At 39.3% G+C, this 16,847-nt stretch overlaps 1 protein-coding gene across 6 annotated transcripts in view; it reads left to right on the top strand.

Moving 5' to 3' along the window:
• The window catches only part of eya4 (EYA transcriptional coactivator and phosphatase 4), a 343,216-nt gene that overhangs the window by 291,605 nt on the left and 34,764 nt on the right, over window positions 1-16,847 (top strand). For all 6 annotated transcript variants that reach the window (XM_052024458.1, XM_052024460.1, XM_052024456.1 and 3 more), the window contains one exon: window positions 12,104-12,193. In XM_052024458.1, the coding sequence (XP_051880418.1) occupies window positions 12,104-12,193 (90 nt within the window). The remainder of the gene's footprint in view (window positions 1-12,103; window positions 12,194-16,847) is intronic.

The following is a 16,847-nucleotide window of genomic DNA, read 5'->3' as shown; positions in this document are numbered from 1 at the left end:
ATCAACGCTAAAATGATTAGTGGATTTGATAGAGTAAGTTGTGAGAAGCTCATTCCTATGGTCAGTGAATGCAAAGGAAGAAGGTATAGCATTAAATTTAGAGTGAAGTTATTTAGAGATGATGTCAGGAACTCAGGGGCATGCACAGGATTTTAAATTTGCTGGCTTTGGAGAGGCATGTGCACATCCTTAATGTTATCATGTAAATCACCTCACCAGGATATGGGGCTTGGGCAGGTTGCTGTGCCCATGCTTGCCTCCAATCTAACACGCACCACCCTACTCACACCTGAACAAGGACCACCTCTTCCACAAACAAAACTGAAAATCTGGAAAGCCCTCCACTAAAAAGGTTTTGAGGCGTGGTCAGTTGAAAATTTTAAAAGATGGATTCTTGTTTGGTAAAGATATTGGGGATGACAGAACCAGACTATATAAGGAGTGTTAAGCTCTAAACAAATGTTGGAACTGAGGATACTGACTGCTCTAATTCCCATTCCTATGTTCCTATTGATTGACACTTGGCCATGGAATATACACACTATGTGTAATGAACAATTATGAAAATACTATGACCATATGGTTCGTAAAACACAAGCCTAAAAGACGTGTGTTAGCTGCTGCTCATTTGGCAGCAAATTTGCTTCTGATCGTTGTGAGTTCAAGTCTTAAACAGAGACTTGTACATAAAATCTACATTAATGCTTCCTTCCAATACTGAGGGAATACTGCGCTGTCTGAAGTGCTGTAATCTGTATGAGAAAGTACCTGTGAATATAATGCAGTCAGTGTGTAGAACTGCAGTTTATTATTGCATTCTACTGTTTACCCAGGAGAATAGAATTGGACACTGGGAGGACTCAAATAGGATGGCTTTCAATTTCCCCTTACACAGAGAAAGTTATTTCTACTCCCTAATTTAATCTCAGTCAAGCATTAATAGGGCTTAATAACCTATGAAGAGCTCGTGATTACACTGGGAAGTTGGCATTGGGTGTTGTCAATGTCCATTACACAAGTTAACCCAAACACAATCAGCAGCACAGAATGGGAGGGGACATAAATTTTGCCATGCAATATATCAGAGGCAACTGTGCTAGGGTAGAAAGAAAAGCATTATAGAACTTCATTTTTACTTCTGCTGAGACAAGTAACAGATGAAAAATGACTGGTTGGTACGTGGGTGTGAATGACGGAGGAGAGGCAGTCGAGGTGGACGTAATGTTGAACTGTATCAAAAGCTGTTAAGAGCAAAAGAGATCAATTCAGCCATAGCATGCCAAGGCACAGCCACATCAAATATTGGTGACTTTGATCGTATGTATGTATCTGTGATAGATATGAAAATGGAGTATTATATAATGCAATTGAGATTGTGTATAATGAATGGAGATATTACAAAATTAAATGTTAACTAGAGTGCACTAGTCAGACTTCTTGTTCCAGAAGAATTAAAATAGCTTTGTCTGAATCCACACCTTTCCTGTTCTGTGTACAGGAGCTATATTTTTCCATTTTATTTTTATTGAAGCTTTCTGAAATCTCACATTAGTTCAATACAAAGCACATTCTCAAAGTTGGAGATCTATAGACGTTTTTAAAAAGTGTTACATTGGTTGCATCACATTCAAACTTCAAAGGATGTCTTACAATTAAAAACAACAATACTTTCCAGCAAAATGTTTTCTTACCATGTAGTAAACTGATCATGTAGGCTCCATTGTCCTCACAAAGACCATTGAAAACCAGCACACTTTTCATATCTTAACACATGCTGGCTCTGCTCGTGGCTCAGATTGTCCTCTTTGACTATTTTCATTTCTAAAAAATAATGTATGTAAACATTTTTAAAAACATAGTTTCTAATTATGCGTCATAGTCTCTAAAATACAGAGGCCCTTGCAGAAATCGCAGAGGCCCTTGCAGAGATTTTTGCTTCACAGTTGAGGTTCCAGAGGACTGGAGAGTAGCCATTGTGGAACCATTGTTTAAAAAGGGTAGCAAAAACAAGCCAAGAAACTACAGGCTGCTGAGTCTGACATTGGTGATGGGTATATTGCTGGAGGGGATTCTGAGGGACAGGATCTGCCAACATTTGGAGAGACAAGGTTTGATTTGGGACAGTCAGAGGGCTTTGTGAATGAGAAGTCATGTCTGACAAATCTCTTGGAGTTCTTCAAGGAGGTAACTAAGAGAGTAGATGACGGTAGGGAAGTGGATGTTGTCTATATGGACTTTAGCAAGGCCTTTGACAAAGTCCCTCATGGCAAGCTAATCTGGAAGGTTAGATCGCGTGGGATCCAGGGGGAGATAGCTGATTGGATTCATAATTGGCTCAGTGCTAGGAAGCAGAGGGTGATGGTCGAGGGTTGTTTCTCACACTGGAGGCTTGTGTCTAGTGGTGTGCCATAGGGGTCGATGCTGGGACCTTTGTTGTTTGTAATTTATATAAATGATTTGAATGTGAATGTACAAGGCATGGTTGGTAAGTTTGTGGATGATACCAAAATAGGTGGTGTTATAGATAGTGTAGAACGTTATGAAAAATTGCAGGGGGATCTTGATCAGTTAGGTATGTGGGTTGAGGATTAGCACATGGCTTTCAATCCAGATAAATGTGAAGTATTGCATTTTGGGAGATTAAACAGTGAATGATGGGCCCTGAGGAGTGTTATGGAACAGAGGGACCTAGGAGTACAAGTGCATAGAACAGAGGGACCTAGGAGTACAAGCAGCATCACAGGTAGATAGGGTGGTGAAGAAGGCATTTGACATGCTGGCCTTCATCACTCAGGGTGCTGAGTGTAGGAGTTGGGAAGTTATGTTGCAATTATACAAGATGAGGCCACACTTGGAGTATTGTGTACAGTTTTGGTCACCCTGTTATAGGAAAGATGTTGTTAAACTAGAAAGAGTGCAGAAACAATTCACCAGGATGTTGCCCGGACTTGGGGGCCTGAGTTACAAGAAGCAGTTGCTTAGACTAGGACTTTATTCCCTGGAACGTAGAAGATTGAGGGGTGACCTGATAGAGATATACAAGATCATGAGGGGTATAGACAGGGTCAAAGCGCATCGTCTTTTTCCCAGGGAGGTGGTGCTAAAAACAAGAGGGCATAGGTTTAAGATCAGAGGTGAGAGATTTAAAAGGGACATAAGGGCAGCTTCTTCGTACAAAGGGTGATGCACATTTGGAATGAGCTGCCAGAAGTAGTGGTTGTGGCGGGCACATTATCAATGTTTAAAAGCTATCAAGATAAGTACATGGAAAGGAGAGGTTTAGAGGGCTATAGCCAATTGCAGGCAGATGATACTAGCTCGCTGGGCAACACAGTCAACATGGATGAGTTGGGCCTGTTTCCATGTTGTATGACTCTATAATTATAGTGGGTCAATTTCTAAATTTAAAAAAATTAATTCTTATTTCTTGTCCACGTGCTGTCCTTCAGCAATATCATCTGAAAAGATAGCATCAATTTCCACATGAAAGCTGACTTCACCAGCATATTATCACCATTTCCCTTCAACTCTCCATTGTCTCTGAATTATCAAACTGTTTTCTATATGGATGAGCAAAAACTTCCCCCAACTAAACAGCAGGAAGACCAAAGCCACTGCCTTTTATCCCTACTATGATCCCTGAAGCAAAAAATAACCTGCTGGAAGAGCACAGCAGACAAGCAGCTTATTTTCTGCTCCAGATTCCAGCATCTGCAGTCTCTTGTGTCTCCTATGATCCCTGGTCCAAGCCATTGACTCTGTCTCTCTCTCTTCCGGCAACCATCTAAAACCACAACAGAATTTTTGCACTTTTGATTGTATATTTAACCCAAAAGGAGCAATGAACACATTTATACCATTACTAAAGCTAAAAATTTCCACTTCCAAAAGATGTGCAAGACATTGTCCAACTTCAGGCCTGCCTCAGCTCATGGGTTTCCAAAACCCTCATCAATGCCTTTGCCACCTCTAGACTTAACTATTTCCATCAACTCATGGCTGGCTAATCCCCTTTAATGTAGACGTAAGTTCATCCGTCCACGTCCTAACTTGTACCATTCAATTCACCCATCAATTCCACATCTGGCTCTCAGTTAACCAAAGCCTTCATTTCAAAATCATTCCAGTTATTTCTTCTGGTCCTACAATTCTTCATTTCTGACTCTTTGATCATCACTGAATTTGGTCTCTCCACTAAGGATCATCTGGGCCCACAACTCTGGAATGCCTCTGTCTCCTAACCTCTCTCTCCCTACATAGATATTTGCCCTCAGGAATCTGTCTCAAATATTGTTTGACAGTGCTCCCGTGAAGTATTTAAGATATATTGCTAAATTGAAGGTTCTGTGGAAATGCAGGTTGTTGTTGTTCCTTTGTCAATGCATAGGAAATGTATGTAAAAAAAGCTAAATAGAAATCAATTCCTTTCTAATGAAGGATAAGCCAACCTTCAGAAATGTCAACAAATGACAGAGCATAGAATGGCTAAGTGTTGACTTGTGCTGAGTCACAATTCTGTTGCGGAAAATTACAGGAAGCCATTGTCCTTCAAAGCTCCAGTCAGTATGAACGTATTGATTCCAGTTCCTCTTCCAATTGTTTGACAGAGCTTTGATATAAACCAGGCCTTAGTGTTTTTTTGGAAGAAGTTCAAGAAGCATGTGATGTTCATGGACAGGTTCAGCAAATGTATTTAGGATTATTCTGAATTACTGGGGTACATTATATATAGGTGATACAGTATCTAATGAATGTGCTGAATATACTGGGTTAGAACACCTCCAGGTTCTTGCTAATTTTCATTTATCCACTTGCTCCCATGGGCTTAAGCCACATAAAACAGGTGGTCCAGCCCCCACTTGATGTCTGCAAATGTAGAGGTGGTACTTCATGAGCATTGGCTTTTGCGGTAGGTCTGAATTACAGCATACCTGTAATGATGTGATGCCAGGTGTCACACTGACCCTTCCTGGTACTAGATTCACTGACTGTGCAGTCCACAAGAGCTGTAGGTGTCCTTGCAGCAGGCAGTATGTCTGTGTATGAGGTGACCTGATAATCTGGATTCTGCAAACTAAGTTGCCAGGCAGGATAGGAAGTTGCAGTGGCTTCACCATTCACAGGTCACATGTAAAATACCACTGACATCATAGAGTGTTGATTAGCATTTGTTTCTGAGGTCACCACCAGAATCCAGCATGCACCTTATTTATCACCCCAGGCAATGGTAATAAAATCAGAAATAGCCCAAATGGCAGAGGGATATTTGCTGATAATTGCAAAATGTCCAAGTGCTGGAAGATGAGATTAATATGGTTTGGTTCCCACTGGTTCTTGTGAACGTAGTGTTCCAACTCTACATCTCTCTAACTCTATTTGAATGGCTCCCTATTCACTAACCTAAACATTCATTCTTTTTGCTACAGAAGCTCAGTGGCTGCAGTGTGTATCATCAACAAAATGCACAGCATCTATTTGCCTAGGTTATTCTGTCAGCACCTGCCAAAGCTACAGCCAAGAAGGACAAGGGCAGCAGGCTAATGGGAACACCACCACCTGCAGGTTCTCTTCCAAACTGCACACCTTCATGACTGAAATATATTGTCATTCCTTCATTATCACTGGGTCTAAACCGTGGAACTGCCAACCCAAAGACAATGTGGGAGTACCTACAATAGAAGGAGGAACAGTTTAAGAAGGCAGCTCACCGTCACCTTCTTAAGGTCAATTAGAGAAGGGCAATAGCAGCATCTATATCACATCCCAGAGACAATTAGATCTTTTGCTTAGTTTTTACACCATTCATGAAATTTCAATGACCTCTAACTCTCCACCACTTAAAATCTAAGATTTCACCATTTAGTAAATATTCTGTTCTACTTTTTTAAAATCCAAATTGGATGACCTCACAGTTGCCTATATTGAAATCAATTTACCATGATCTTTCCTGTTTGCTTAATTGATTAATATCTGTTAAGCAATAAACAATTGAGCATAATGAGTAATTTAATGCTTCCATATGTACTGCTTACAATCTTTATTCCAATGACAAACATAAAGGTTTTTTAATCCCTTCATCTAAACCATTAATAAATATTGTTAACAGTTCCAATCATAAATCTTATTATGTGAGGCACTGGTAATCGCTTCCTGCCCACTTAAGTCCCTGTGTACTACTTCTACTGCTAGTCTGCTACTGCTCAGCCATCTACAATAGTTTGCATTCAATTCCGTGATTTAGCTAATGGGCTCTTATGAGGAGCTATATCAATTGCCTATGGAAATGCACATAAATGTCATACACAGACATCCCTGTTAACTGTTTTAATAATCTCTTCAAAATTTTTAAATCAGGTATGTCAGGCACGATGTACGCCTTTACAAGGTTGGCTCTCTCCAATCAGCTGTAAAACTGTCCTGATTCTGCAAACCTTGCATAATGTGAATCCACAAATCTCAGTTTTGAAATTTTATATTGAAATGTTCTCTGTGGAACTTTGGTGCTTCCATTTCTTACTCTGGGCATTCTAGTGTCAGGAAAATTTCACAATAACTTTTCAAAAATTGCATATTTGCAGAACTATCCTTGTTATCACTGGTTCACTGAAATTGATTCTACAATACAAATATAATTAGGATACTTTGAAAAATTATTCATTTTGCTGCCACATTTTAAGGAAAATCTATTTTTTGTCAATTATGAAAAAGAAGCTGCTTCATAAAAACAAGAATAAGTTTACTAATTAACAATCTAGAAAATGCACTAATGAATCCAACTGTTTAGAATTTCATGTTAGGACACCTCATTGGAGCCAGGTTGGGAGGTTTGTTTTGCACACATCAGGGTACACTGTTTTCATCTGCTGCAGTTGAACACCAAAAACTAACAACTGTTAAGGGAAATTATAGATAATACCTAAGGTCACAAATATAGCTATTATTTTGTCATGTTGGTCTATATAGTTGAGTTATTACTGTTTAAAGTGCTTGTTTTAAATATATGTTGCTAGGATCTAAATGTCAAGTCACAGTGATAAGGAAACCAGCGTATTAGGTATGTATAACAGGAGTAATTTGGTCTCTGCTTTCTCAGCCATGGAACGAAAGGTATCAATGAATCTTCCAGTTGTCTAGACATCAATAAATTTTTAATTATTACCATCCACAGTTCACTCCTCAGGATTTACGTTAGAATGAGAACTGCAGCTAATATAGCCGTAACAGGATAGGTGGGAGGATGAAGGCTATTGACTGTAGGGTATGTGGTATATTTTATCAGTGAAGTGACAGTTTCAAGAGTACTTTGGAATACTTTACTAGATGTACACAGGAAGAATTACTGAGCCATTAAATGAGAATGAGATAGTCTGTGAAAAACAATGTCAAAATAATGGCCAACTTGCCAAAATGTAAATAGAACTGAGGCACAGTGAGTGTAATTGCTGGTAGAAGGGTGAAGAAGAACTATAATTAACATATGTATTTCTTTTTACAATCATGTGGAATGTATAGTCTTACTTTAGTAGGAAACATTGTTGTAATCACAGCAATAGAATTTTTTAAATATTGTTAAAAACCAAAGAACTCATCATTTCAGTTCAAATTTATAAAAATAAATTTTTGTAAAAAGTTCTAAATTTTACACGAGGTAAATACGGCATAAACAATAGATATGTCCTCGTGGCATTTTTCATGATATTTGCACAATTTACAGCAAAACAGTTTTTCCAACAATTTTTTTGCTCAGGTAAAATGGAATGACTAAAATAAATACTTCACTATATTTGTAAACAAGAATGTCAAATTATCATGTTCATTGTAAAGTTACAAAATATCTCATGGTAGTAAATCTATTTTTGTTTTAGTTTAGTTACCATAACAACAAATAAGGAGGACTGGTATTTGACCCATTATGACCTGCAGTTGATGATGGTTTCTGCAGCTGATGCCAGTTGGTCTGCAGAATTTTTAAAAATGCTGAACCCTTAAATAATAGTTCTTGACAGAACAAGACAGGTGTCAAATAAGACTACAGTTGCTTGATTAACTTTTTTGCTGCATGTAGAAACTCTAACTTGCCCAATTCATTTTTCAATTTATATAATGTTCATCTATGTCAGAAGTTTGCATTGATACTCATATCTGAACAAAGAAGGCATGCAGAATGATCGAAACAGATAAGTCTTGGTCAAAAATATTTGCATTGACATTTTAGAGTTGGAGAGATAATCATGCCTTTAAAATCCATGCTTTATCCACTGCCCTGGGACATGAGACTGAAAATTCTGCTTTGAAACTTAGTTATGAACTAACGCTTCTGCTGATTAAAGTTCTAAGCCTGAAAATCAGGCAGTACCTGTATAGGCAAGTTCGCCAGCAGTGTGCAGGTGGCCAACCACCATTCTGTTTGCAGACTGCCGTAAAGTGACTAAAATAGCTTCATGTGCTGTGCCAGGTCCAGGGCTGTGGCAGGAAGACCGAGGCTAAGAGAGGCACAGGGATCAGGGGTAGGGTCAGAGATTGACAGGCACAGAGTCGGCACGAACCGTCGAGCCTAGGGTTGAAAGGGGTATATGGGGAGAGGGTCAGCTACCTGGGATTGTTGAGAGGGATTGTGATCAGCAGCCAGATGTCTATCAGTATTTGGGGGGGTGGGGGGAGGTGATACACTGAATATTCAGAGGGTGAAGACATCAGTTGGGGAAATCAGTGGGTTTATTTGGTAGTTAGGGACAGTCGTACAAGTGTCATGAGCTTAGGGGTATGGTGTGAGGATTAAGACCTCTTCAGGTAGAGTTCTTAATCCTCACACAGTAGATGTGAGGGGCTACCTCTTCACCAGTCACCCTGTGGATAGCATTGGCCACAACAGAAAAATAATATGCAGTGTCCAGTTATATGTTGTACGTCAATGGTTGCCACTGCATATATCCAGATCAGCATTAACACACTGGGCACTTGGAGGATCCAAAAGGAAAGTCATGGGTTTTATCATCCACAGGGTGTGTCCCTAGTTATTTTTCATAGAAATTAGCACAACAAAATGTGATGTTACATGATGCAGTTTTCTAAAACAAACCAATATCCTAACCATTATCTCACGAATCTAAAACCTAAGCCATCCTCTGAAGTACACATGACTGAGTGGATAGGGTAGAAGGGCTATCAGAGGAGGCCTGTACACTTTAGGGTGTTCACCTAGACCTCAAAGGGAACTTCAGTTAAGAACACCCTCTATGAAATCTGCAAATTACTCCATCCACAGCAGCAATATTAGAATAAGGTGAGGGCTGCCTTGCCAGTAGCTGTTAATGTGACTATGGCTTTGTGCTCTCATGCACCAGGGTACTTTCAGACTGGAAATGGAGGTACTTTCAAAGTTCTGCAGTTATCTGTTCACTGTTGCAAGTCAGTGACACTCTCTGCCCAAGGAAAGGTTCTTGCATTTCTTTTTCTCTTGCTGGGTACAGAAAGCAGACCAAACTTGCAAGGATCACAATCTTCCTCATGGTGCATTTTCCCCATTGACTGCACACATGTTGCTTTGTGAGCACTGCTTATTAATTCTGAACAATCAAGGGGATTGCACTTCCTCCAAGCCTAGCTGGCAGTTTGCTAACAATAGAGCACCGTACTAGCCAATTATGTAGCAGCCTGCTGTGCTCATATATTTCAGCCCGCAGTAGAAACCAGAGGCAGGGATATGGCTAACAAGAGCTGTCCACTCATGAAATGGTTGATCACTCCAGTGCACAACCTATGCAGAAGTGGACAACATACATACAACAAACACCATGCTGACGAACAAAATGTGATGAACCATTTACAAATTATGACAATTTCACTGTCTTGACTCACTGGAGGAGCCCTGCAGTATTTCAGCAGAGTAGATGTCAAGACCTGTGGTAGTGGTAACCTGCTGAGTAGGTGTCAAGATCTGTGGTAACCTGCTGTAAACTACACAACTTTGTCTTCATGAAGGTTCAGCCTGTACGGTGAACAACTGTTGGGCAGGAGAGGAAGGATGAGTAAAGCACCTAGACAGGGGCTTTCTCCCCATATTGTCCGGGGAAAGACTCATCCAAATGCAACACATGCAAAGCAACCCCATTTTCTCATTTACCAACTGCCTACCCTTTACTTTCCCTCAGATGCTGAACATCATATTGTCCACTTGGCCACAACACAAGTAATAAAAATAAGCATTCCAAACCAAATTTACACATCAAAGTATGCCATATTTCCTAGAAACATCAGCCAGTCACCCTGGTGATGATATGCCATGTGTTTTTGCTGGCCCAAGAGTTCCTGAAAAGTCCAAGCACTGTGTTGACATTGAAAAGCTGCAGCCTGCTGACTGTAGGTGGCTTCACGGTAAGTCTTTCAGCAGCCCTGGAAATCACATTCTTAGGAGACTCTGGCTGGATGATGGGCAGGGCAACAGCAAAGTGATGGTGGTGGGAACATGATCTCTATCATCCTCTCAAGTCATCTGATTACCAATATTAGGCAATGGTCTGTTCAACAATATCCACTTGTGGAAACCATTTAACCTTTAAAGCAATGACTATCAATGCCATAAAAAACACAAAACAGAAAATATAAGGCAAAGCCTACTGAGAATAAATTTAACATTTGTTGCATATGTTATAAAAATGCTGCAGAAAATGTATTGTGTTTCCTGTCGTGTCTAAAGTCTGTATGTAATTTCACATCCATTTTGAATCAGTGTAAGATTGAAATCACGGAGAAATTACAATGAACTGATAGCATTCAAGTAGCATGAAATTATACACTTTGGAAGATCGAATTTGAAGGCAGAATACAAGGTTAATGGCAGGACTCTTAGCAGTGTGGAGAAACAGAGAGATCTTGGGGTCCACATCCATAGATCCCTCAAGGTTGCCGCACGGGTCAATAGGGTTGTTAAGAAGGTGTATGGTGTGTTGGCCTTCTTTAGTCAGGAGATTGAGTTCAAGAGTCACGAGGTAATGTTGCAGCTCTTTACAACTCTGGTTAGACCACACTTAGAATATTGTGTTCAGTTCTGGTCGCCTCATTATAGGAAGGATGTGGAAGCTTTAGAGAGAGTGCTGAGGAGATTTACCAGGATGCTGCCTGGATTGGAGAGCATGTCTTATGAGGATAGGTTGAGTGAGCAAGGGCTTTTCTCTTTGGAGAGAAGGAGGATGAGAGGTGACTTGATAGAGGTGTACAAGATGATAAGAGACATAGAACAAGTGGACAGTCAGAGACTTTTTCCCAGGGCGAAAATGGCTAACAAGGAGGGGGCATAATTTTAAGGTGATTGGAGGAAGATATAAGGGGTATGTCAGAGGTAAGTTTTTTACACAGAGAGTGGTGGGTGCATGGGACACACTGCCAGCAGTGGTTGTGGGGACAGATACGTTAGGGACATTCAAGAGACTCTTAGATAGCCACATGAATGATAGAGAAATGGAGGGCAATGTGCGAGGGAAGGGTTAGATAGATATTAGAGCAGGATAAAATGTCGGCACAACATCGTGGGCCGAAGGGCCTGTACTGTGCTATGTTCTGTGTTGTAAGTGCAGGGATTGGTAGATAGAGAAAATAAATTCAGGCTTGTTGGTTTCCCACATATCTCAGTTTGACCTCCACAGTGTGAAATGCGTTGAAGCATGTACATATCACACTAGATCTTCACAGTTCATTAAGTATTTCATTGGAAGGTTCACAGGTAACTTTGTAGTATTGTTGTAAATACATTCTCATTAGGTAATCGGCCATGTGTATTTCTAATGAGTCTGATGTTACCAGAGTTGCACAGTTCACAGTTCCTGTGAATTCATCATTGAATCAGGTTAATGTAACACATCTTTAACATAAATTTACCATTGGATAAAAGGAATTTCGTTCCTTTAATTATTACATTTTGCTTTAATCAAGAAGTTGTATATGGTATTTTAAAAAGCAGTAACAGTAAATTTACATGTTAAACTCTGAAGTGCTGTTTCAGGTCATTGCCTCATGCCCGTTAATGATATGAACTACAGATACAATGTTAATGAACCCTCGAAATTGCAAAGCAACATAGTTTCTGATGGCAGCGTTTATTTTTCAGGATCCACCAATGGCTGTTACACTTGGACTTCGGATGGAAGAAATGATTTTCAACCTGGCTGACACACATTTATTTTTCAATGATCTAGAGGTACAAACATTTTATCAACTACAGAATTCGTTTTAGTGTCCAGAAATTTCTAAAATATGTGTTCAGTTTTATAGCAAATGTGCCAAACTTCATATTTCACAAAATTAATTAAAGGTGTTTTAATGATTGAAGGACAAATATGAATCACGTGTTTCTACCATACATTTCCTGCTCATTATCTTAAAAGATGTTGTATCTGATTGATACAAACATTATTAAAATTGATATTGATTTGCAGATGGTAAATAACTGAAATAATTCAGAGCACAGTTTTAACTTCATTGGGAAAAACAATGAATCTGTACTGACCAGATAACTAAGATATCAGATTTAGGTTAAATTGTTAGTGAATGTGTGATTTAAAAAAAAGATTAAGTGGATTGCAAAGCCTTTGCCCAAAAGCTAAGTTAGTTAAGCCTTTGACTTGCAGCCAGGAGGCCATTAGTTCAAGTTCCAGCTTTGCCTGACACTCAAGTTTGCCTGCTTGTTGGATTCGTTGTGCCACTTCTCAGCCAGGACATTCACTAATGCTTCATAGAAAAAGAGCAGAAACTCAGTAAAGAAACATCAGGAGCTCTTCCTATGCCTTGTTCTTATACTATAACAACTCAGAGATTGAGTAAAGAATACTATCAGCGGTCAGGGTGCAGAACAAACTGTAAGGAGTACACTTGAGAGAAATGTTTTAATCTGAGGAGAAAATGAATAATAATTTTTAGGTTAAAAATGGCAGTATGGTCTGCACTGAATGTTTTGTACTTGAGAAATCCGGTATCAGTTACACATCAATCCTGTTTGAGTGAGGCTCAGAGGGGGAACATAGCTATTAAGTATTCATGTTAGTCAGTAGCTTCACTTAACTCGGCAGAGTATTCCCCTGTACACAAGTAAATAATGCATTCCACATATATTATGCAACAATGGAAATGAACGACTGTAAAAGAATTGGTGATTGTAATGAAGTGAATAGAACAACAGTAAAATAAATCACCTATATTACTCAGCAGCACCACAGAGAGTAAACAATCAAGGGTTTTAACAGAGTTTTAGGAATTAGTCAAAGCAATTGTTACAAAGGAAGAGAGCAGGGAAACAGAGCAAATGACAAGCCATGGTACTGAAATCCTTTCAGCAGATTAAATGTAATCCTACCACGCAGATGCTAATTGAATTGAGTGATATTGAATGGAAAATTTAGGCATCAGCTGTAGTAGGTTAAATTAGATGCCAGAGATGAATGCACATGCCTAAGTATTATGCGATGCCACATATTTCTGCCATTGTCACTCAATAAACATAGGAAGGGCTAGTTCTGAGACCAGTAAAAATTAAGCCCTTGTCGTACACAGGAATGTCATGTTAGATAATTGTACTGTGAATTAAAATAAGCCTTTGTTTCTAAAGGCGTTTTGGAATAACATCTGCCTTTTTCTCATTCCTATTGTCCACTGGCTCTGTAGTCCCTACTGTGTAGGGACCATGGATCCCAAATTGTTCCAATGTGATGACTTACTCAGCTAAATAAGTAGTGAACACTACCACCACAATATCAGTAAGGCTGTCAATACAATAATGCAGATATGCAGATCATGACATGAGACAGTGTTGATCTGATGCCAGCACTGCCAGATTGTACCTCTACTCTCCAGTTAGTGCATTAACCTCACACAACTGAAAGCACATTCAGTAGCAGGAAGAACACTTTCTCCCCATCTCTTCTCCAATAGCGATGTAAAACAATTGTCAACTACTTACAGAGAGCAGCAGATGGAATGAGGCTGTGGCTTCAAAAGAATTGTAGTCTTTCATGTGCTCAATAACTGCATGCACTCAGCTTTGTGGGCATCAGATATCTACTTGGAGATGGGCCACAAGTAGAAGGAATTCCATTCCCTCTCATTGTCTACCTGGTGTGTGACAATGCACAGCACATTGTGCAGTTCAGTGCTCAGTATCCTTGCTACAATCGTGATACCTTCATATTGTAGCAGCTGCTGTGTCATCTCCATTTGAACAAACGCTACTGACTACAGAGTGTTATGTATGAAAAGGATTACGTGCTAACAATGTCACTCTTGACACTGTGGTGTAACCCATACATGCAGACATAGATAGTCAACAAATGCCATACTGCCAAATAAAATGTGATAGAAGAGATCATTGCCATACTCAAGCAATGAATCTGTGGCCTGGACTACCCTGGAAGAACCCTGCAATATTTGACAGAGCAGCATTGCTTTAGGATCTCATAAGTACTCCTTGTCACTCTCTGTGAGTCATGTTATGCAACATCTTTGTGCTATTCACAAGCCTGCAATGTGGTCATCCTCCATCTTGGCAACAAATTCACTGTTCTGACCTTGAAATGCTTGATGCTTATAATTGTTGGATGCTTCCAAATGCTGGATCCTTTGTGACTCTTGAAGTTGTGGACAGGTTTTCCAGCAGTCCAGCCAATGCACCAAGCATTTCATTGTGCATAGCCATCAGCTTTGTGTTAACTATACTACTATAGTCTTCATTGGAGTCCTTTGCAGTGAAAACCCACTCTCCAGCACACCGGTATTTGCATTCTCCTTTAGCAGTTTACTGGCTACAAACCATTCATGTCTCATTTCTCATCTTGTAACTGTAATCTAAATTCTAAATGACAGACAGTGTCAGTATTTCAGTTGTGAGTGTTAAATGGAAGGATGCTGTGCCTTCATTTCCACTGTTTGCTTGCTTCCCCACCCCACCTCACCCCTCCACCACCCCCACCACCACCTGGCCAGGTAGAACTACTTGGCCATGTGAAAGTAGAAAGACAGAGGCATAGGGTTGTACCAAAGTGTTTGGAGGAGGAAGTGTGTAGGGAGGGAGATGTTTGAAGGAGGAGTTGGGTAGGGACAGAGGAAAGAAAGTAAGTGGTGATGCTTACACTATTTATAGCTTGTAAATCTGAAGAGATTATGGCATGAGGGTGAGGACGGATGTGAGAAGAGGATTAGATTTGAAGATACTGTTCTCATCCATGATCATCACTCTAAAACTAACTATGGATTTTGGCTATTTCAATGATGGTGAACACTCCCTCCTCCATGGGAGTAAGGTGATGCAGTCACACATGTCCCTGAGCAGTTTGCTGCCAGTGTTACCTCTGGTTGTGCACTACCTTGTCCTCCAAAAGAGAGAGAAATGTTTCATTGAATCCCATGCATGTGTTGGGATAATTTTTCTGTCATGATTGAATAGCTGATGGCGTATGCAAGCTGTGAGCTTTGTGTAGACTTGGAGCAGTGCTAAGTGTTTGAGGGTGCAGTGGAGCTTATGAAGTTAGGTACAAAAATTGATGTAGGTGAGTAAAGTACCAACCTTAAAGTAACATTGCCAGGAGGGCCCATGGTTGGCTTCCCATGTAGGCTTTTAGGCACCTAGGTAAAAAGAGTACCTGCATTTATATAGCACTTGTTCATTTCCTTTTACATCCCAAAATGCTCACAGACAACAAGATGCTTTTAAAGTGTAGTCACTGTTGCTTAAATGGGGAATGCAGCATCCAGATTGTCTAGAACAAGTGAAATTTATGGTTGAGGGATAAATGTTGGCCACAATGCAGTGGAAAGATGCTCTTTTCCAACATTCCCAAGAGATCTTCCACATTGATATATCTAGCCAAACAGGCTGTGGTTTGCTATCCAAATGGTAGGACTTCTGACAATGCATAACACTTTCAGTGCTCAACCAGAATATCTGATAGATTTTGTGTTCATTAAACCCTCATCCTTCAGATTGAGCAGCAGAAGTACTGCAGCTGGACAGATCAGACTCTTAATGAGGCAGGTTTTGAAAATGTGTTCCTTTTATAATTGTAAGATGCCTATTTTAATATTTTGTTACATTAGTGTTGCTGCAATGATGTTAATCCCAAAACCTACTGAAGTATAAACATTAGAGAAGTGTGAGTTTGATTACCATCTTTCTGAGAACCTTTAGTACATGTCTTATTTAGTGGACCTTATGAATTGAATAATCTTAAACACCAATAAAATTAACAATGTATTTTGTTAAAATATAATGTTATGCAAATGTCAATTGTACTGACAATGTGGAAATATTTCTGAGTATAATCAATTAATAGTGTGAACCATTTATTGCTTCTTTCAGTTATTGGAATCTTTGTGCTGTTTATGTTATTTTTAAAAATTACCCATTTAGTACAAAACAAAATAATTTGAGTATTTTCACATTTTATCCCAGACCAATAAATTAAGCTTTAGAAGCTACATTGTATACAGTGATGTACATCAAAGAAGCATATCATTGAAACCTACAAGGTTGTATCATGTGTTGCCTAAACTAATCATATTTTACTTACAATGCACCTTAAATTTTCTCTATTCAAATATTTATCCAACTCCCATTTATGAAGTTTTTTCAGTAATTATGACAAAGAATAATATGATCTTAACCATGTTCTGTTTAAAGATATTTTAAAGTTCCTTTTGATTATTTTTTGATTACCTTCAATCATTTTACCAACCTGTTTATATACCATTTGATCTTTCATTAAAGAGGTATATTAGGTCAAACCTTACCTTTTTCAGCTCTAGAAAGGAAAGCATTAATTTCTCAAATCCTGGAAGGCTGCAAGGAGTTTGCTCCTCAACACATT

This window comes from Pristis pectinata, chromosome 10, assembly GCF_009764475.1.
Source record: "Pristis pectinata isolate sPriPec2 chromosome 10, sPriPec2.1.pri, whole genome shotgun sequence".
NCBI classification, from domain to species: domain Eukaryota; kingdom Metazoa; phylum Chordata; class Chondrichthyes; order Rhinopristiformes; family Pristidae; genus Pristis; species Pristis pectinata.
Note: the sequence above shows the minus strand (reverse complement) of the source record. Positions and strands in the feature narration are given on the sequence as shown.